At 49.0% G+C, this 22,157-nt stretch overlaps 1 protein-coding gene across 1 annotated transcript in view; it reads left to right on the forward strand.

The window, feature by feature from the left end:
- The window catches only part of LOC138521346 (parathyroid hormone/parathyroid hormone-related peptide receptor-like), a 280,555-nt gene that overhangs the window by 204,874 nt on the left and 53,524 nt on the right, over positions 1-22,157 (forward strand). The window contains exon 10 of the mRNA XM_069634105.1: positions 19,436-19,530. Within this exon, the coding sequence (XP_069490206.1) occupies positions 19,436-19,530 (95 nt within the window). The remainder of the gene's footprint in view (positions 1-19,435; positions 19,531-22,157) is intronic.

Genomic DNA, 22,157 nt, shown 5'->3' on the forward strand with positions numbered 1-22,157 from the left:
ACAGTGTGGAAGAGGTGACGGCCCACCCATATACTAATGCTTGAATGAGTCTGTGCAGCTTCTCACTCAACTCAACTCAGGAAACAGGCCCATGCAGCACAGCCTCATGACCCGGACAGTGTTGAAGAGGTGACGGCCCATCCATATACTAATGCCTGAATGAGTCTGTGCAGGTTCTCAACTCAACTCAACTCACGAAACAGGCCCATGCAGCACAGCCTCATGACCCAGAAAGAGTGGAAGAGGTGACGGCCCATCCATATACTAATGCCTGAATGAGTCTGTGCAGGTTCTCAACTCAACTCACGAAACAGGCCCATGTAGCACAGCCTCATGACCCGGACTGTGTGGAAGAGGTGACGGCCCATCCATATACCAATGCCTGAATGAGTCTGTGCAGGTTCTCAACTCAACTCACGAAACAGGCCCATGCAGCACAGCCTCATGACCCGGTCAGAGTGGAAGAGGTGACGGCCCATCCATATACCAATGCCTGAATGAGTCTGTGCAGGTTCTCAACTCAACTCACGAAACAGGCCCCTGCAGCACAGCCTCATGACCCGGACAGTGTGGAAGATGTGACGGCCCATCCATATACCAATGCTTGAATGAGTCTGTGCAGGTTCTCAACTCAACTCACGAAACAAGCCCATGCAGCACAGCCTCATGACCCGGACAGAGTGGAGGAGGTGACGGCCCATCCATATACCAATGCTTGAATGAGTCTGTGCAGGTTCTCAACTCAACGCATGAAACAGGCCCATGCAGCACAGCCTCATGACTCGGACAGTGTGGAAGAGGTGACGGCCCATCCATATACTAATGCCTGAATGAGTCTGTGCAGGTTCTCAACTCAACTCAACTCACGAAACAGGCCAATGCAGCACAGCCTCATGACCCGGACTGTGTGGAAGAGGTGACGGCCCATCCATATACTAATGCCTGAATGAGTCTGTGCAGGTTCTCAACTCACGAAACAGGCCCATGCAGCACATCCTCATGACCCGGACAGTGTGGAAGAGGTGACGGCCCATCCATATACTAATGCTTGAATGAGTCTGTGCAGGTTCTCAACTCAACTCACGAAACAGGCCCATGCAGCACAGCCTCATGACCCGGACAGTGTGGAAGAGGTGACGGCCCATCCATATACTAATGCCTGAATGAGTCTGTGTAGGTTCTCAACTCAACTGACGAAACAGGCCCATGCAGCACAGCCTCATGACCCGGACAGAGTGGAAGAGGTGACGGCCCATCCATATACTAATGCCTGAATGAGTCTGTGCAGGTTCTCAACTCAACTCACGAAACAGGCCCATGCAGCACAGCCTCCTGACCCGGACAGTGTGGAAGAGGTGACGGCCCATCCATATACTAATGCTTGAATGAGTCTGTGCAGGTTCTCAACTCAACTCACGAAACAGTCCCATGCAGCACAGCCTCATGACCCGGACGGAGTGGAAGAGGTGACGGCCCATCCATATACTAATGCCTGAATGAGTCTGTGCAGGTTCTCAACTCAACTCACGAAACAGGCCCATGTAGCACAACCTCATGACCCGGACTGTGTGGAAGAGGTGACGGCCCATCCATATACCAATGCCTGAATGAGTCTGTGCAGGTTCTCAACTCAACTCACGAAACAGGCCCATGCAGCACAGCCTCATGACCCGGACAGAGTGGAAGAGGTGACGGCCCATCCATATACCAATGCTTGAATGAGTCTGTGCAGGTTCTCAACTCAACGCATGAAACAGGCCCATGCAGCACAGCCTCATGACCCGGACAGTGTGGAAGAGGTGACGGCCCATCCATATACTAATGCCTGAATGAGTCTGTGCAGGTTCTCAACTCAACTCACGAAACAGGCCCATGCAGCACAGCCTCATCACCCGGACTGTGTGGAAGAGGTGACGGCCCATCCATATACCAATGCCAGAATGAGTCTGTGCAGGTTCTCAACTCAACTCACGAAACAGGCCCATGCAGCACAGCCTCATGACCCGGACAGAGTGGAAGAGGTGACGGCCCATCCATATACTAATGCCTGAATGAGTCTGTGCAGGTTCTCAACTCAACTCACGAAACAGGTCCCTGCAGCACAGCCTCATGACCCGGACAGTGTGGAAGAGGTGACGGCCCATCCATATACCAATGCTTGAATGAGTCTGTGCAGGTTCTCAACTCAACTCACGAAACAGGCCCATGCAGCACAGCCTCAGGACCCGGACAGAGTGGAGGAGGTGACGGCCCATCCATATACCAATGCTTGAATGAGTCTGTGCAGGTTCTCAACTCAACGCATGAAACAGGCCCATGCAGCACAGCCTCATGACCCGGACAGAGTGGAAGAGGTGACGGCCCATCCATATACTAATGCCTGAATGAGTCTGTGCAGGTTCTCAACTCAACTCACGAAACAGGCCCATGCAGCACAGCCTCATGACCCGGACAGTGTGGAAGAGGTGACGGCCCATCCATATACTAATGCCTGAATGAGTCTGTGCAGGTTCTCAACTCAACTCACGAAACAGGCCCATGCAGCACAGTCTGATGACCCGGACAGTGTGGAAGAGGTGACGGCCCATCCATATACCAATGCTTGAATGAGTCTGTTCAGGTTCTCAACTCAACTCAACTCACGAAACAGGCCCATGCAGCACAGCCTCATGACCCAGACAGAGTGGAAGAGGTGACGGCCCATCCATATACTAATGCCTGAATGAGTCTGTGCAGGTTCTCAACTCAACTCACGAAACAGGCCCATGCAGCACAGCCTCATGACCCGGACTGTGTGGAAGAGGTGACGGCCCATCCATATACCAATGCTTGAATGAGTCTGTGCAGGTTCTCAACTCAACTCACGTAACAGGCCCATGCAGCACAGCCTCATGACCCGGACAGTGTGGAAGAGATGACGGCCCATCCATATACTAATGCCTGAATGAATCTGTGCAGGTTCTCAACTCAACTCACGAAACAGGCCCATGCAGCACAGCCTCATGACCCGGACAGAGTGGAAGAGGTGACGGCCCATCCATATAGTAATGCCTGAATGAGTCTGTGCAGGTTCTCAGCTCAACTCACGAAACAGGCCCATGCAGCACAGCCTCATGACCCGGACAGTGTGGAAGTGGTGACGGCCCATCCATATACCAATGCTTGAATGAGTCTATGCAGGTTCTCAACTCAACTCAACTCAACTCACGAAACAGGCCCATGCAGCACAGCCTCATGACCCGGACAGAGTGGAAGAATTGACGGCCCATCCATATACTAATGCCTGAATGAGTCTGTGCAGGTTCTCAACTCAACTCACGAAACAGGCCCATGCAGCACAGCCTCATGACCCGGACAGAGTGGAAGAGGTGACGGCCCATCCATATACTAATGCCTGAATGAGTTTGTGCAGGTTCTCAACTCAACTCACGAAACAGGCCCATGCAGCACAGCCTCATGACCCGGACAGTGTGGAAGAGATGACGGCCCATCCATATACTAATGCCTGAATGAGTCTGTGCAGGTTCTCAACTCAACTCACGAAACAGGCCCATGCAGCACAGCCTCATGACCCGGACAGAGTGGAAGAGGTGACGGCCCATCCATATACTAATGCCTGAATGAGTCTGTGCAGGTTCTCAACTCAACTCACGAAACAGGCCCATGCAGCACAGCCTCATGACCCGGACAGTGTGGAAGAGGTGACGGCCCATCCATATACCAATGCTTGAATGAGTCTATGCAGGTTCTCAACTCAACTCAACTCACGAAACAGGCCCATGCAGCACAGCCTCATGACCCGGACAGTGTGGAAGAGGTGACGGCCCATCCATATACTAATGCCTGAATGAGTCTGTGCAGGTTCTCAACTCAACTCACGAAACAGGCCCATGCAGCACAGCCTCATGACCCGGACATTGTGGAAGAGGTGACGGCCCATCCATATACTAATGCCTGAATGAGTCTGTGCAGGTTCTCAACTCAACTCAACTCACGAAACAGGCCCATGCAGCACAGCCTCATGACCCGGACATTGTGGAAGCGGTGACGGCCCATCCATATACTAATGCCTGAATGAGTCTGTGCAGGTTCTCAACTCAACTCACGAAACAGGCCCATGCAGCACAGCCTCATGACCCGGACAGTGTGGAAGAGGTGACGGCCCATCCATATACTAATGCCTGAATGAGTCTGTGCAGGTTCTCAACTCAACTCACGAAACAGGCCCATGCAGCACAGCCTCATGACCTGGACTGTGTGGAAGAGGTGACGGCCCATCCATATACTAATGCCTGAATGAGTCTGTGCAGGTTCTCAACTCAACTCACGAAACAGGCCCATGCAGCACAGCCTCCTGACCCGGACAGTGTGGAAGAGGTGACGCCCATCCATATACTAATGCTTGAATGAGTCTGTGCAGGTTCTCAACTCAACTCACGAAACAGGCCCATGCAGCACAGCCTCATGACCCGGACAGTGTGGAAGAGGTGACGGCCCATCCATATACTAATGCCTGAATGAGTCTGTGCAGGTTCTCAACTCAACTCACGAAACAGGCCCATGCAGCACAGCCTCATGACCCGGACAGTGTGGAAGAGGTGACAGCCCATCCATATACTAATGCCTGAATGAATCTGTGCAGGTTCTCAACTCACGGATCAGGCCCATGCAACACAGCCTCATGACCCGGACAGAGTGGAAGAGGTGACGGGCCATCCATATACTAATGCCTGAATGAGTCTGTGCAGGTTCTCAACTCAACTCATGAAACAGGCCCATGCAGCACAGCCTCATGACCCGGACATTGTGGAAGAGGTGACGGCCGATCCATATACTAATGCATGAATGAGTCTGTTCAGGTTCTCAACTCAACTCACGAAACAGGCCCATGCAGCACAGCCTCATGACCCGGATTGTGGAAGAGGTGACGCCCATCCATATACTAATGCTTGAATGAGTCTGACTCTGTGCAGGTTCTCAACTCAAGGGTCGGGCGATTATGAAATCGCACTAAACGACAGACTCAAAATGGCAAAAGGCACTTGCATGTTTTCATGTGGTTGGTTGTTAAGCGCATGTTCAACATTCACTCATACTTACATTTGCATGTGCTGGGTGCACAACAGCGAACCTGCATGTTCAGAGGGCAATTCTGGGCAGGAATGAATGTTGTGAACAGCTGACCTCTGTTTCCGTGCTGCTTGGGTTTATGGGCCAGCTTCACGATACCAGGGGAGTTGGCTCGCCAGAGTTGCGAGCAGTCTACGGCAGTCCGCGGCACTCTAGGCAGCCCAGGCCGAAATGGCCTCTTCGGCTGCCTCAGATCTTTTCAATCAAGCGCCAGTGCCGACAACCCCGCCTGGCCGTGTTCTGCGCAGCCAATATACTCGCTTGGAGCGAATCGACCGACAAAATAAAAAAGGTAAAGAAAACCTCTGTTTCCACCCAAACGCAAGGAAGAGTAAGGGGGGGGCTAAACTTATTTCAACTTCCTCTGCCTCCTCCTCCTCCTCCTCCTCCTCACTGTCAAGATCAACTGCACCAGACACCCCCGCTCTTTAGGGCGCAAGGTCTCGGGCTGACGTTGGGGAGGGAAGGGTCGAGCCTATTGAACCGGACTCGGTGAGGGACGAAGTTTTTGATCAGTCCCTTGACACTATCCAAGCACCGTCGTAGGACAATTCGGGAGCGCACTTACCTGTTGGCTCCATAGAAAATGGCACAACGCTGATGATGAACAGCCTGGGAAACACCCCGCGTTCTCCAACACGTAACTATCGCACAACTTCCGATGACCAGCCTGCCTCCGCCGCGGCGAGTGGGACCACATCTGACGACGCCGAAGGGTGCAGCCTGAATGATCCTAGCGGCTTGGTCTTACCGGAGCCACAAAATCCTCCTGACTGGCCCGCTTCCGCCGTGGTCCCGGTCGCGGCGAGTGGGATCACGCCTGACGACGCCGGAGGGCACCGCCGGCAAGACCCCTGCGGCCCAGTCTGGGATGATCAACAGATCTCGAAACGTTTAGTCGAGTCAAGCGCCCGACAACTTTTTGATAAGCGAAACACTGACACGCCCCTACCACAAGAAATTCAAGGGGTGTGTGTTAAGTCTGGAACTCCCATTCAAGTTGAATTGCATGCAAATCATGGCTATACGACAACCCTTGGCGAAAGAGACTGCACCGAATCGTCTACCACTCTATCATCATATCCACCGGTAATGTTACCAACCCTAGAGAGAGTGGAAAGTCTCCCAACTTCTTCTCCAATGGTGGCCCCTTTTAATACATCAAAGGAAGTAGATTCAATAGTAGATTCTGTGAATCTGCCGGGGACAGAACCCTACACCCTACAAAGACAAACGGCTATAGCTTTATTAAATAGAAAAGCACTCCACCAGCAGAAACCACGGGAGTCCGGCATTATAGTCAATACAAACTACTACCAAAGGAAACAGAGAGCATCAGCCAAAACAATTGAGATTGGGAAAACGTTACTCTCTAAACCGCTTACATGCCATGCGCTAAAAGACTTTTTTGCCAGGCAGACTAAGAGACAACTGGAGAGAGAAGTCGAACTTTCGGACACCGAATTATTGGACGCAACTGCTGAAACTCCCCCGCATCCTAAACAAAGGAAAACGGGAGTGATTGATTTACCAACTCTACCCTTAATCGATCTACGCCTTTCTCCAGTGAGGGTACTAGAGTCCCAGCGTAACCTGGACCTCTCACATCTTAATTCATTAAATGGAAGTACACAATCACTTTTGAGATCCCCTGTCGAATCATCTTAAGTCCGACCGCTGGGAACCATCGGTTCGGACCTGGACAAATCCAAGCTATCAAAAATTACTAGGAAAGACGATGTAGCTCAAAGAACCACCACGAACCAACTCAATCCAAATAAGCAGCATCCAGACATTCAGAGAAGCTCCTCCACGCCGGGGAAAGACAAAACTGGTGACTTATCCCCTCCGAAACTAGTCCATGGAGCAAAAAACCAGTCTACAGACATGTTTGCAGTGATGTCAGCTATCACGGTGGGCCTGTCCCCATTCGTAAAGCTTTATGAATCGCTCAACGATTCGATGAAAGATCTAGTTGCAATAGCAGCTACCACAAACTCAAAAGTGATCTTTTTGGAAGGCTTCATTACGGCTTCCGAACAAAAAAACAGGGAGCGTGAACATCAGTGGGAGCAAAGAATGGCGCATCTAGAAGCCAAATTCAGGAAGGAGGCGGTAGCACCACCATAGATACCCTGTCCATTTATAAACATAAATTGTCTCATAACCACACAGGAAAAAGTGGACAAAGCGAAGAAGGGTCAATCCATCAGGGAAACACAAACTATGCCCGTAACCGAAACACCAAAAGCAGACGTACATCAGAAAGTCAGAGAGTCAAATGGACGTGTAGCTGAATCTACGAGAAAATCGATGCCATCCACAGAGACGAGCAAAAAGGAAACAAAAAAAACGGAAACTAAAGTTGCAGAAATCTTTAGCTGGAGCAAGCAAGTAGGGGAGCCACAACCTAAAAGAAGCCCACCACAAGCTGAGGCACGAAATTCCCAGAAAGACACAGCTTCTCTAGTAATTGAACCAATAATTGAGGTGGATGACTCTGATTCATCCTCCCCAGACTCTTCTCTGATGAACCTGACACAACACTTGGAACCGAAAGATGTTTCAAATACACACCTTCACCGCGGAAGCCTCCACCTACAGAGACAACAAATCTCGCCACTTCCTCTCGTACATTGGGCCAAATAAAAGTGGCCGTCGGCACATCGAATCCAGCTCCACCGTCTGCACCAAAGATGGTCAAAAAACCCTCTGTTGAAGTACGATCAGGAAACTGGCACCATACAGTCATGGCCAAAACGACCGGTGATGACAACAATTCGCAGAAAAGCGAAAAAGAGGGCACCGAAATAGTCCCCCAGTCAAACCCAGAATCAAACAAAACATTAAAGGCCCCTGTTACAGACGTGCAAACTACGAGACAAACTCGCCTTTTTAAAATGGAACAACTAGTGTCTGGAAAGAATTTCCTAGTTTTGAACAGAAAAAACAGTCCTTACAATACTGGCAAAAGTCCCTAGCTTGACTCACCTGTCTTCTACCAACTTCATCTTAATCGAGCCTTATCATAGACAGAAAAAGGCCAAAGCATATTTACACGTAAAAACCATCCCCAGACATGAGCCAACAAAAGAAACGCTTGAAACTTTACATCTACTGGGCTTTGGTTTATCAGAATTGCAACTTCCTCAACCTTCAACCCAAACTGGACCAACACAACACAATACGAATTCTCCAACCAGAAATTACAAACGATCCTCACAAACACAACAGAACATTAAGTACCGAAGCCACCACGTAGAAGCCACCACCTCAGACCAGAAGGAGGCCAAAATTGGAAAAAAACCCGTCTTAGGTCAGACAGAAACTCAGCGGATGATTGCCCGGCAGATCATAAAGACCTGCTGAACCACTCACAACCACAAGCTCCCTCAGGCCCCTGGTCGTGGTTAAGAAAGTGTTAAAGCCTAATCCGCAAAATTAGCAATTATCCAACAACGACTCACGACAGTCAGACAAGTCGTCGTATGCAACCACCGAACCCATCACCCAAACCATTTCCATGTGTTCGCGGAACACGAGAGGCCACGACCATCTGCTAAACCCGGAAGCAAAAGACTTAGCTAAATTTGATATAATCTGCCTCCAACAGACTTAGCTGAGGGAAAAACCAATTCTAGATGGCTATACCACCAAAATATCTCCAGCGACAAAGGGCATTTTAGGCAGACCATCGGCAGGCCTTCTGACCTCTATCAGGATTGGATCAGGAATCAATGTTAAGGGAAAGATAGCAGAATCCTATGGCATCCTCGCCCTGCAGACGGAGTGGCGCCATCCAACAACCGGTCTTAAGGGAAACCAAAACTCAAAGTTGGCCATCATCAATACTTATTGGAACCCGCAAAGAACCACAAACAAGGACTTCTGTGAAGAAATGACCACGCTACTAGACAAGATCACGGCTGAATTGTACATTCATTACATCATTATTTGTGGCGATCTGAACGCCAAGTGCGATCATTTTAGCCACTCGGTACTGGCGACAGCAGCAAAAGTAAGAGGAGATCTGTGGTTAGACCTGATGGAAGCCAGAAATGTTCATAACGTGGCTATGGTGAAGGGCCAACTTCCCGCTTTCCCGACGTGGGAGCGTGACTCCTCAACAGCCACGCTTGACTACATCTTCATATCTCTCGCTTTACTATCTCACGTCACTACGTTTGAGATTTACAAAATGAAAGAAAGCGACCACAACTCTTCTAGCCATGACGGTGGAATCCATAAACGCGCCGAGACTGAGCTACACACCAGGGGTGGAACTGGCAGCGAACCAAAGGCGGCTTCAGTTTACAGCTCTCAACGTTAAAGAAATAACGCAAAGCTACCTTGATTATCAAAAAAATTCCATTAGCAGCATGGAAAGGCCAAACTACTTGCCTCTTCTATTACTCCACATGAAAAAGCAAAAGAGTCTCAAGCCCACAACAACAACTGGTCAGCATACATATACGACGATTAATTAGTGCAAAAACGAAGAGAACTGAGAAAATTACAACGTGATTATAAAAGAAATACCAACGAAAACGTCAAACAACTGCTGACTGCGGCGACTAGATCTTATAGAACCTGGGTAAGACATCGGAGAGCGGCACTCTATCAGAAAGATGCAGAACAGATGTTAAAAATGCTATCGTCAAAAAGAGTAGGAGACTTCTGGGCATTAATAAAGAACAAAGGCATCCAAAACGATGTCAAACTACTCAATTCGATACCGGAATCATCCTGGACATCTTTCTATTCAGCACATTTTGCCCCAATCTCTGCAACCGTAACTAATGCAATAACCCAAAATGAAGTACCATGGACAAACCTAGCACTTCAAGACCAAATAAAGTCAGCAATCTCAAAATTGAAAACGTCTAGAGCACCCGGGCCTGATGGTCTGACTAATATAGATTTAAAGCAAAACCAAACTGAATGGTCCATCTTGATAACAAAATTTTTCGATCACTGCATAGCATCAAGACAAATCCCGAAAACATGGACTGAGGCGGTCATTGTACCCATCTTTAAAAAGGGAAGTAGAGATAACCCGGCAAACTATCGACCGATAGCCCTCCTGGACATCATGGGAAAAATATTTGCGACTCTACTCCTCTCAAAATTTCAAAACTGGGTAAGAACTTCGCCTGCAACCGACCACTTCCAAACGGGATTCTTGAAAACAGCCTCAACAAGTATAAACATCATAATGTTGAACATCATCAAAGACAATGGGCCTCATTACGACCCTGGCGGAAATCGAAAAACGATGGCGGAAATGCAATACCGCCATCGAATAGCGCTCGGTGCGATCATGACCCGTCACCGCAAAGTACGATGCCATTAGCGACACCGTAGTGAACGCCAACGCTAACTGCACCAAGTACGCGCGCGCGCGCCATGCCAAACCGTAATTACCACCATGGCGCAACGGTACGCGAATTCTGACCCTAGCGGACATGCACCTAACGCCATCAAGCACGGCGGAAAGTACCATTCCGCCATGGTGAGAAGTACGGCATCGCGAACCAACCGTAAACGGCCCTACTGAGTGCCTGTACACCGCTCCCTGGCCACATTGTACAACCCCCCGTAGGTGCAATGAAGTCACACAATGCAACCAGTGAAATGTACTAGTCATCCATGCCTGCCAACGAACAAATGAATCTCAAGAGGGGCCAATGGGAGCTGCAGGGCACAGATGGCACGAATACAGAAGCTATACAAATGGACATGACCTCAGTCTCCCACCAAGAAACGCACGCAAACACAGGCACCTGTGACCAGCAATATTCCGATAATCACATCATTCCACCAATCCAACTGGCTGACCGGCATCTGTTACACAAAAGCTAATCCCCCGCCCCTGAGCATGACATCATCAAAACAGTCATATTGGCAGCCCTTATCCCTGACCTCACTGGGCTTCGTAGGCAAACGCGCCCAGCACAGTACCACGCAACTATACCCCGAAGCTGGAACCCAATGCAGATCTCCTCACAATACATCGCTCCCCAAATAGGAATATGCCACATCACTTGCAAAGAAGAACGCTACACGGTTCATATCAGAATAGAAATTTAATGCACAACAAATTCTCCAAGCCCATACAGCCATTAGGCCATGAACTCCAAAATACATTTCACCATTGTGGGCTGCATCCGCAATAAATGACCAGCTACTTCTTGTGTGACGCCCTGTTCCTTCATGGTACACAGGGGCTACATTCTCGTACGAAAAGGCAACATGGAAGCGCCTAGAACCGCAGGGCCGTCCCAATAGGGAGGCACTAGTCCAGCTGAAAGGCCGAAATGTTGCTCCTAGCCACTAGTACTGCGTAAGGGCATGTGGCCCATTGGCGATCGTCCCATAAGATCGTAATGCTGCTCCACTGATTAACACGAAGCAGCAGGTGTCGGGAGTAAAATCCATCTGCAGGAGTGGCATACAGATGGCAGTGGCAAAAGGGGAGGAGATACCTGTCAACCAAATGAAATGAAAAAGAATAGTATGGCCATCAGAACTACATTTGAATTACTCACTTCAATGATCACACCAAATCCACAGCCATATGCATGCTAGCCCACTCCAAAGGATCATCACCACCCAAAAACCACTTGCGAATCATAACTATCTATATCGAGGTGAAAACACTATCACAAACGAGTGTACCTGTGCATGCGTCTGTTAAAACAGAATCCATCTGATGGGATTGGTAACGTGCATAGACACAAGTGTCTGAAGGCGCGTCGAGACAGGGAGGGCTCAACAAGGCCAGATAGACGATGGTCCCACTATGGCAGCCCTGCATCACATAGCGCAGGGGAGGCGGATAGATTCCAAGAAGCCCTGTACATGGCAAACTCTGTATCAAATCATATGTCCATGCATCCATACATCATTCCCTCATCCCGTAATGAAAACGCCTGTTTCCATACTCACATAACATGTGAAATTTCCATTGAGTCTGTGCATTATGCAGCCTGCAAAATCCACTGTGCCCCAGCCCGTAATTCCAGTGTTGTGAAGTAACATGTATTTGGGAACGTCCGGCCTCATCGCCCACGTCGCTATTGCGCATCCCAAACTATTCATATCAATCATTGCATCCTCGCCATGGCCCCTGTCCCAAGGACATTGAACAATAGAACGTTATATTTGCAGTCAGACCTGTGGGCATCTCCTCGCCGCTAGCTGAAAACCGAAAGCGCCGCCCTTCGAATTCCTCATTTGCAACATCACGTCGAAAAGGCATCTGTGGCCGCTTGAATTCACAAATTAATCCATCTAGTGCGGCTGTGTGTGAAAATGGCAACTGCCTTCACTCACAAATGGGACGCCCCGCCCATCGGTGAACCTCGGTACAGTGTTGCATGAGGGTCCACCGTTACTCGAGTACTACGTTCCACTGACCCTTCACAAGTCTGTTCGCGACTGCAAAGATAGTATGTGAAACAATGGGACCATAGCCGAATGAACATATCAACCAATGTTACACTGCCATCGGGTACAAATACATGATTGTAATAGCAAGATGCCATTCGTCGAATTGCAGCGTTGTGTGTGGGACGTGCTCGCCCAAAGGGGAGAGCAGCTTGCACAGGTGGAATGAATCACCACAGGTAGAGGCCATACAGCCTGAAAACACATAAATTGCACACCCAGTCTCCTCCCACAACCACACCCACTCCGAAATGCTACCGGCAGGACTAGCTATGTTGGCCCTGGGGGACCTGATAGCACTGCAAGTACTCCAACTTCAAGAAGAAGACGAACACCAACTACAACCGGCCGCACGGAGGAGACGCAGGAGGAGGAGGAGGGCAAGGCAGGGCCAGCAAGGGCCGCCAGCACAGCCACTACCACCACGCAGGCAGCCCGCAATCCCACGCCTCCGAGCACATCCGTTCAATCTCACTGATGAGCAGATCCACACCCTCTACCGTTTGGACCGGGACACCATAACCGCCATTGTGGACATGACACAGGCTGACCTTGTCAGCATGATAGATAGCCCAACCGCCATCCCACCCCTACTGAAGGTGGTGTCTGTACTCCACTTCCTGGCCACAGGCACCTACCAGCACACAGTCGGACAGTTGCATGGCATATCACAGCCACTGTTCTCACAGACACTATTGCAAGTGCTCGATGCCCTCCTGAAGCACGCAGACGACTACATCTCTCTACCACGCTCGGAGCAGGAAATTACCAACACAAAAGTGGGATTCCATGCACTTGCCGGCATACCGGGTTGCATTGGTGCCATCGACTGCACCCATGTGGAATTGGTCGTCCCACATGCCATGGAGGCCCAGTACCGCAACCGAAAACAATTTCATTCTCTGAATGTACAAATGGTGTGTGACTCCAACAGGATCATTACACATTGTTGTGCCCGATTCCCTGGATCAACCCATGATTCTATGGTCTTGAGGAACTCTACTATACCACGCTACATGGAGCGACACGCAGGGAACAGATCCTGGCTACTCGGTGAGTCTCATTTCATGCATGATGATGTGGGGTATGTGATGCGGCAATGACCTGGCAGGAAGGGGGGGGGGTGCGTACGTAGCAATGGCATTCCTCAAAATTCCTTTATTGTCCACATACAGGTGATGCCGGGTATCCACTGAAGAGATGGCTCCTCACACCAGTCCGGAACCCACGGGACCAGCATGAGGAGGACTACAACCATGCCCACTCACGTACCCGTGTAGTCATAGAACAGGCATTCGGCCTACTGAAGACTCGTTTCCGCTGCCTCAGCAGGTCTGGCGGGGCACTCCTGTACCGCCATGTGAAGGTTGCAAAGATGGTCATGGCATGTGTCATGCTCCACAACATGTGCGTACGTAGAAATGTGCCCATGCCCCCTGACGCAGAACTGCAAGCACCTGATGATGGTCATGATGAGGGTGGGGATGTGGCAGCACCTCAAGGAGTCTGCGAGGCACAGGAGGGCCGTGACATTCGTCAGCATCTCATAGATGCATGCTTCTAGCACTCACGCCTGGTGGCTGATACATGGACACGGGACTCGTGGCACTGTGTGTGTCTGGAACATGCACAATATGGACTGTACGCCTATAATGGCCTCGTACACAAAGATCAATGTCCACACATCTCATTGGATGATCGTGCATTGTTTATGGCATATGTGATATCATGTTAAACACCCTATCGACCCGCCACCCAAGTGAGCCCAACACACCCCCTCCACCCTCCTACCTCCCCCCCGAACACCAGTGTCCAAAGATGCTCATTGTCAGTGGGCAGTCGCTATTGCAAGCCCCCTCTGCGGGTATCAGGGGCACCCCTGCCTGTGGAGCGCAGGTTCCTCCCAGATCTACGTTGGGGGCTGCCCTGGACGGAACTTGCAACGGATGATGTCTCTGCCTGCTCACGTCCATGCATGTCCCTAAGGGTTTGTGAGAGCTCAGTGAGCACACGGCGCACTGCGGCAAGTTCGGCACATACGTCTTTGGACGTCGCATGCAGTTCCCCCCTCAGGCTCTCGGTGCTTCTCTCCATTTGTACTCTCAGGCTCTCGGTGCTTCTCTCCATTTGTGCCCTTAGTGTCTCTGTACTTCTCTCCATTTCTGCCCTAAGTGTCTCAGTTGATGTTTCTATGTCTGCCTTAGTGCCCCCACATTCATCGGCATGGTCCTTGAGGAGCGTGGCCAGTTGCTGCTGTTGCACGATTACCTGGTCGAGGGACTGTTGTCTCTGCTGGGCCATGGCCATTTGCGGTGGTGTCACAGAGTGGCTGATCACCTCATGTTGCCTTGCCACAGGGCTTGTGGGGGATGGCCAGTCGTCGTCTTGTGGGTGCCCCTGCGTGGTATCCTCATGGTGTACGGGATGGAACAGACAGGGGGATTGAGACAGGTCATGGATGGATCTAACTTCGACATCCCCGTTTTCTGTGTCGGAGCATGCTGCCATTAATGCAGTGTCACCTATGGTGCTGCTGCCACCAGAAGCAGTGCCTACTGTGGCATCCATTGGGGGGACCTGTGGTGGTGTTGTTGTGGGCATGCTGGCTGCTGGGGTGCCTGTTGGAGTTCCCTCCTCTGTGCTGCCACTTGATTTGTGCTGCTTCCGTGTCTTGATGCGTGCAGCTGAGGTGGAGGGTCTTTGGCCGTTGGTCTTGGCCCTCTTTGCAGGTGTGCTGGTAGGGGTGTCCTGGAGCTCGTCGTTTGGATCGGACCCTGTGGTGGAGTAAAGGAGGGCGAGCGTTATTGATGGGTCTGTGGGAATTGGAATGGCAATGTATCACATGCATTGGGGTGGTACCTGAGGGTGATTTGGGTCGGGGCCTTGGAGGTGGTTTCATTTGTGTGTGGAGTGAGGGTGCAGTTGTTTGGCAGCCTGCAGTTAGGGTGTGCCTGCTGCACGTGTAGAGGGTGTTTTTAGGATTTTTAATTATTTATGTATTTGATGTGAGTTTTAAAGTGTGCTATCCGGCCTATGTATGTGGACGTTCTCCTGGACATGTGTTCCTGTTGCACTATGTGGGCACGTGGTACTTCACATGATTGGACATTGTGGTTTTGGCATTGTTTTATTTGGGACACCTACCTGAATCTTCGGATGTCTGCACTCCTTTCTCCATCCCTCCGACTCCCTCTATGCTCTCCATTCCAATGGTGGAGGCACAGATTTCTTCACAGGGGGTCAACTTGATGGGTGATTCCGATCCTCCCCCGGTAGCTGTGGCAATGTTGCGGTTGGCAGAAAGTATGCTACGGACGCGTATCCGCAGGTCGTCCCATCGCTTTCTGCATTGCTGTGGGTTACGGGGTGCGGTCCCCACCGCACTTACCCGCTGTGCCACCAGGGCCCATATGGCCTTCTTGTTCGCAAGTGCCGTCCTGGTCATTTGCGTGGAGAAGACGGCGGCAGCATTCTCCTGGAGGGTCTCTGTGAGCACGGTGAGTTCCTCATGGGAGAAGTGGACCTGCCGCTTGCGGTCGCACGCTTTCTTCGCTACTTTTCCCATTTTTCTTGGTTTCACTAGGGTGGATGACGGGTTGGGATGTGTCTCAGGGTAGTATTTTTAATGGTTGTGTGGAATTTGTGGTTTTATAGGTGTACGGCGGGATGTTTCCCGTTCCGGGACCATGCTTTTACTTCCGTTTCCGTATATTTACGGTCACCGTACTTTCCGGTTGGCGCTCACTGCGGTGTCCGCTGAGATGGGTGGCGGTATTGCACCTAGGGCGCCGTACGGCGGCGGTGTGGGCCGTTTTGGGGTCATTTCCGCCATCGCGGACTTTGCACTTCCGCCATGGCGTGGTGCTCGTGCCCGATGGGTCGGAATGAGCCGCACTTTGCTCCATCGTGCAATGGCGGAAACGCTATTTACGCTATGGCGGTCCGGTCGGTTGATTTCCGCAAGGGTCGTAATGAGGGCCAATGTAAATAACGGGGCTCTGAAGGTTTTCCTTGCCTTCATCGACCTATCTCAGGCCTTTGATAAAGTAAGCTGGCAAAGACTATGGTCTAAATTGACCAACTGGAACTGTCCTGAGGAAATCCTGAACCCAATAATCGCATTACATACAGATACAACTATGCAAGTCCGTCTAAGCCGGCAAGGCATGCTATCGGAAGCAGTCAAGGTTGAAAGAGGAGTCAAACAAGGCTGTCCTTTAGCCCCTTCATTGTTCATTGCATTTCTAGGTGATTTTCAATATACGCAAACCCTTGTGAGAGCATTCCCGCCGAAAGTTGGAAACATTGCAGTCTCTAGGTTACTCTATGCCGACGACATGATCCTGATGGACCAAACCCAAGTCGGTCTCCAGCGCCAGTTGGCAAACCTGGCTAGATTAATCTCTGAAAATGACCTAGAAATAAATACAGAGAAATCGAAAGTCTTGGTTTTGGGGAAAAAGCTCTCAAAATCCAAACCGGTTGGCTCCTGGTTCTTAAACAACGTAAAGATTGAAATAGTTACAAACATCAGGTACCTAGGTGTAATGATTGATGAACATAAAAGTGAGAACTCGACCATCGTGGCTTTGTGGTCCAAAGTCAAAACACTCACCACTCAAATAAGGCTAATTGACAATAGATATGGAAAATTCTCTTTAATACCGGCGATCCAGTTTTACAGGCAAAAGGTGGTACCGTCATTAATCTATGGAATGGACATGGCACTCAACATTCAGGAGTCAATTTGGCCGAAACTTGAGGGATATCTCTGGAAAGCTGTTCTGGGCTTACCAAAATCTGTTTCCATCGCAGCCATACGACGCAAGCTTGGTTTACTATCCCTGGCAGCATCCATTGAACAAAGCCAAATGAGAGCTTTGAGGGAAAGCATCGACCCAGACTCACTGCCTATCTACAAAACGATTCTAGAAGAACTAAAGCTGGGGTGTTGCAAAGCACTGACCGCCTGGGAAAAAAAACTAACGGCAAAACTACAAGACCTTGCATGCACCCAAGAGGACTTGATCCACAACCCGGAAAAAATCAAAATCAAAGTAGCACAAGAAGACTGGATTACTACATGCAAATTAGCAACCGCAAACAAACTTCTTGGTCGTCTTCCTCCTACTACTAACAAACTAAACCTCCCCCTGAACTATTGCATTAAATTCACAAACAAGAATCTCCGGAAATTGTTCATGAGAACAAGATTAAATCTGATGCCAACCCAAAAGATCCGGGCTATTCGCACTAAATCTGAAAACAAAATCTGCAGACTATGTGCAAATCCAGACTCTATAGAAACAGCAAGGCATCTGATTCTGAACTGTCCGAAAACCTATTACCTACGGACAGCATTCTTACTTCCACTACTTCATGACACCCCTCTCAGGGAAGAGCACACTTGGTGCTGTAGACTGATTGCGGGGGAAAAAACAAAATGGGTTACAGTAGCAGTTAAGATCTTCGACGCTGCCTTAAAAAACATTATCGTCGCCGACCGCGACACCAAAAGCACCTGAGACGGAAACCTGCTAAAGCAACCGAACAGACTTCACAAGCGGTGTAGGCAATGAAAGAAGCACCTATGCTACGCCTTTTTTTTATGCCTTGTAAAAATAATTTCTTTTGGTTAAAATCAAGTAAATTAAAAAAAAAAAAGATACCAGGGGTTACCATACAGAATCCTGTCTAGCCTTCACACAGGAGATTTAAAACTTTGCACGGATATTCATAGCACGGCTGTTGGCCATCCATTGTGTGCTTGTGACGGGCCTAGGAAGATAGCCTTTCAACCATGTAACCTTTTCACCTTGTTTTTTGGGCTATCCGGTTACAATCACCACCCACAAAGCTCCCCAGCAGTAATCCCGACGTGCACTTACTATGTCCATGCAAGGACTGTCCAAATACACTGTCACCTGCTTTGCCACCCATGAACTAGCACTGGAGAATAGTCAATGATCCCAGTCCTAGAACATGCCAGGACTAACCAGTGCTAAGCATGGCCCATTTTCATGTCTGTATTATAGTATCAGGGAGTAATGTGCATGTCGAGATTATTGCCAGAGAGATTCTTGTTATCGGATGAATGCGCATAAAGATTAGGGAAGATTGCGCCATAAAAACTGATTATAACACCTAATTTCCAGGCAAGTGTATGCAGACAGGCAGATACTGCTATGTTGTGGATCTTTGGGGGCATTTATTAACACCTCTTCTGTTCCCTTCCAGTCCTTCATGACCTTGTCGCTTCACGCTAAGCATCTTCCCTCCTTAACTTTCCTTTTCTAAGCAAAGTGTTTCTTTATTCTTATCGAGCTTGAATCTTGAGACGGTTTTGCTGTTGTTTTTACATTTTTGTTTTTGTTTTGATTCTTGTTTTATTGCTCTTTTCACGCATTTAATTTTTTCCATTGTAGAGAGTTCTGTTTGCCAATTATCCATCTTCGCACTCTAACACACTCTAACGCACTCTATTATGCTTATAATAATTTTCTGACCTTGAGGAACTTTTTGGTGATATCATAGGCTTGTACCTGCGCGATCTAATTTGTTTATTTTTTATTTTTTATTCTTTGTTTGTTCTTTGTCGCATGAGTGTAGGTCACTACGGAGTCAATGAGTCCCTCTACTCCGTCAGTAAACTGTAAGACAAATTGCGAATGCAGGCACATTCGCAATTTGTCTTATGCTTATAATAAAATTGTAATTTACAAACCAATTTCTTCTGCGTTATCTGTTAAAACCTTGCCCAAGAAATCTCAGTGCTGCACAGTCCCGCCATGTGGGCCGCTGATAACTCAAGTAATCTCATCTACTCATGCTCATTCTGTCTCCTCCATGTTTCTAGATCAACTTTTTCCTGTTTCTGAACATCGTGAGGGTCCTGGCTTCCAAGCTCTGGGAAACCAACACTGGGAAACTGGACCCAAGGCAGCAGTACAGGTCTGTGTATGAAGCCTCCCGAGCCAACACATTTGTGAGATACCTGGAGTTACTTCTTGCCTTGTGCATGGGAGAGGCCATGGTGTAGTACCCATCAGCTTTATGGTTTTTAGTTCCACTCTTTTCTGATTCTTCCATGGGAGTTTTAGGGGACAGTGAGGATGAACCACCCTAGCAGATATATGTAAGCATGATCAGTCAAACTGACGTGACCAGAAATGGACCTCTTGCTCTTGGTAGCCAGAGACATAGAGATGCTGAACTTCACCCACCACCTGTGTGGTGACACCTAATAAGGCGGAAACAAGTGTCTGGGGTTGCTGCTGGTACCCATGGTTACAGGATAATTATCTAGCATGTTGGTGCTGGACTGTCCACGTGATGGGCACCAGAATGATATGCACATGTATGTATTTTCCTCTGGTATGGTACAGAGAGATAAAAACTGATGTATGACTCTCCTGGGTGGGTACTACTCTATAGGGAAGGTTATTCGGCCATCTTCATTCCCATTAGAGGAGCACTCACGCTTTCGGCAAATGGCTGATGTTTCCGGTATCAAGTGAAAAAATGGATTACTGATAATCGATTTTAAAAAAGACCGATTTAGAAAGACCGCTCCGAGCAGTCTTTCTAAATCAGTCTGTCAAGGCTTGTGACGCACACGAGTGCGCACAGTGGCTGACAGGTACAACGGACCCAGAGGAGTAGACGCGTGAGGCCGAGATGAGTGGTTGGGTGACTGTTGGTGTGTGTGTAAAAAGAATGTTTGGGAAGGGGCAGGGGGTAAATGTAAATGGGTGCGTGTTTGCGTGTGTGTGAATGTGGTGGGGGATTGAGTGTGTATGCTTGCGGCGAAAGGAAGCAGTGGAGGTGCAGGGGAGAAAAGAGGAAAGGGAGGTCAGAGGGTGAAACCCCCCAAATTCATGCTATTTCGTCTTTTTGGGGGCCATGCATAAACAACCAAAATAAATCTGTCTTTTTTTAAGCTCGCCCTTCAAAAAACCAAAAATTCACATAGAACCTATGTGACCAATGCTACTGACACCAGCAGGTTAGACTATGGCCATACTCTGGATTCCATAGGGCCACACTCTGGATTGCATATGGCCACACTCTGGATTGCATATGGCCACACTCTGGATTCCATAGGGCCACACTCTGGATTGCATATGGCCACACTCTGGATTGCATATGGCCACACTCTGGATTGCATATGGCCACACTCTGGATTCCATAGGGCCAGACTCTGGATTCCATATGGCCACACTCTGGATTGCATATGGCCACACTCTGGATTCCATATGGCCACACTCTGGATTGCATATGGCCACACTCTGGATTCCATAGGGCCACACTCTGGATTCCATATGGCCACACTCTGGATTGCATATGGCCACACTCTGGATTGCATATGGCCACACTCTGGATTCCATAGGGCCACACTCTGGATTTCATATGGCCACACTCTGGTTTGCTTATGGCCACACTCTGGATTCCATATGGCCACACTCTGGATTCCATATGGCCAAAAGAGCAATACTAAAATCAGAACCCTGAGCGAAGGCAAATGAATCTGCCATTACACTCCATGCTCATGTGCCTTCAGCATGAACAGAGAGGGCATCACACGCCTCCAATCCGATGCCCACACCAGCGGAAGCAATGAAATACTAACGGGTGGGAAAGAACAAAAGAATCTTTTACATTATTGTATCCTGTAAAACCAGAGCCCAATGACATAATCCAGAGTATACAGCCCCCCCAGCCGGTCTCGGGATTGGAGACCTAGACAATGCCCCTTGGCCTGCCGCCAGGCCCTCCATCCCTTCCGTGGGCCAGCCCCCGTCACAGCGCAGCTCATTGGCCCCAGACAGTACGCCACAGGGCGCCATTCTCTGCAGTCATTTGAGCCATAGTGCTTGCCTCTTATGGTCTGACATTAAGGACCTGAGGCGTTAAAGGGCTCCCATCTAACAAATTCTGAAATTGAAAGGAAAAACTGTACCTACCTATACATGTCAATGGAACTTATATTAAACTGTTTGTGGGGTTGCTTTATGACTCAAAATCTAAATGAATACTGATACTAGGTCTCTTGACAAATACCCTTGTAACGCCATCGAGGAGTGTTCTTTGTGAGTAGACAGTCTTTGAAATGATATGTTTATTTGTTTATAATGCGCCGAGCCCACAGGCATTAGTCAGAATAATCTAATTTCTTTTGAAGTCTTTGGTAAGACCGTATGTATATCCCAGCAAGACAACTATCCCATAGAATGCAAGTAGGACCACGCAATAGCTCGCCACCATTCTCCTTCAGAAACCCAAAGCCTGCCTGCCCGCAGATGCGTGTGCCTGCTCGGTAGCCGTACATGTGAGTAGAACACAACATAACTACCTAACTCTGATCATATACAACTGCCATGGCTCCACATACGATTTGGAAGTGGGAGCATTTCGCGCTCTATTTTTTGAATTTTGAAATAAATATTTTTTATTAGGTAGTAAAATAGAAATTCTAATTCCTAAAGCGGGTACTTTTTAGGTGAATAAAACGTCATTTGAACTCTAATACAGGTGTCAGTTCATAATCCATACTTCTTTGTATCTAGTAATTCATGCAA

Source organism: Ambystoma mexicanum, chromosome 13, assembly GCF_040938575.1.
Source record: "Ambystoma mexicanum isolate Mex_15411 chromosome 13, UKY_AmexF1_1, whole genome shotgun sequence".
Classification (NCBI taxonomy): Eukaryota; Metazoa; Chordata; class Amphibia; order Caudata; family Ambystomatidae; genus Ambystoma; species Ambystoma mexicanum.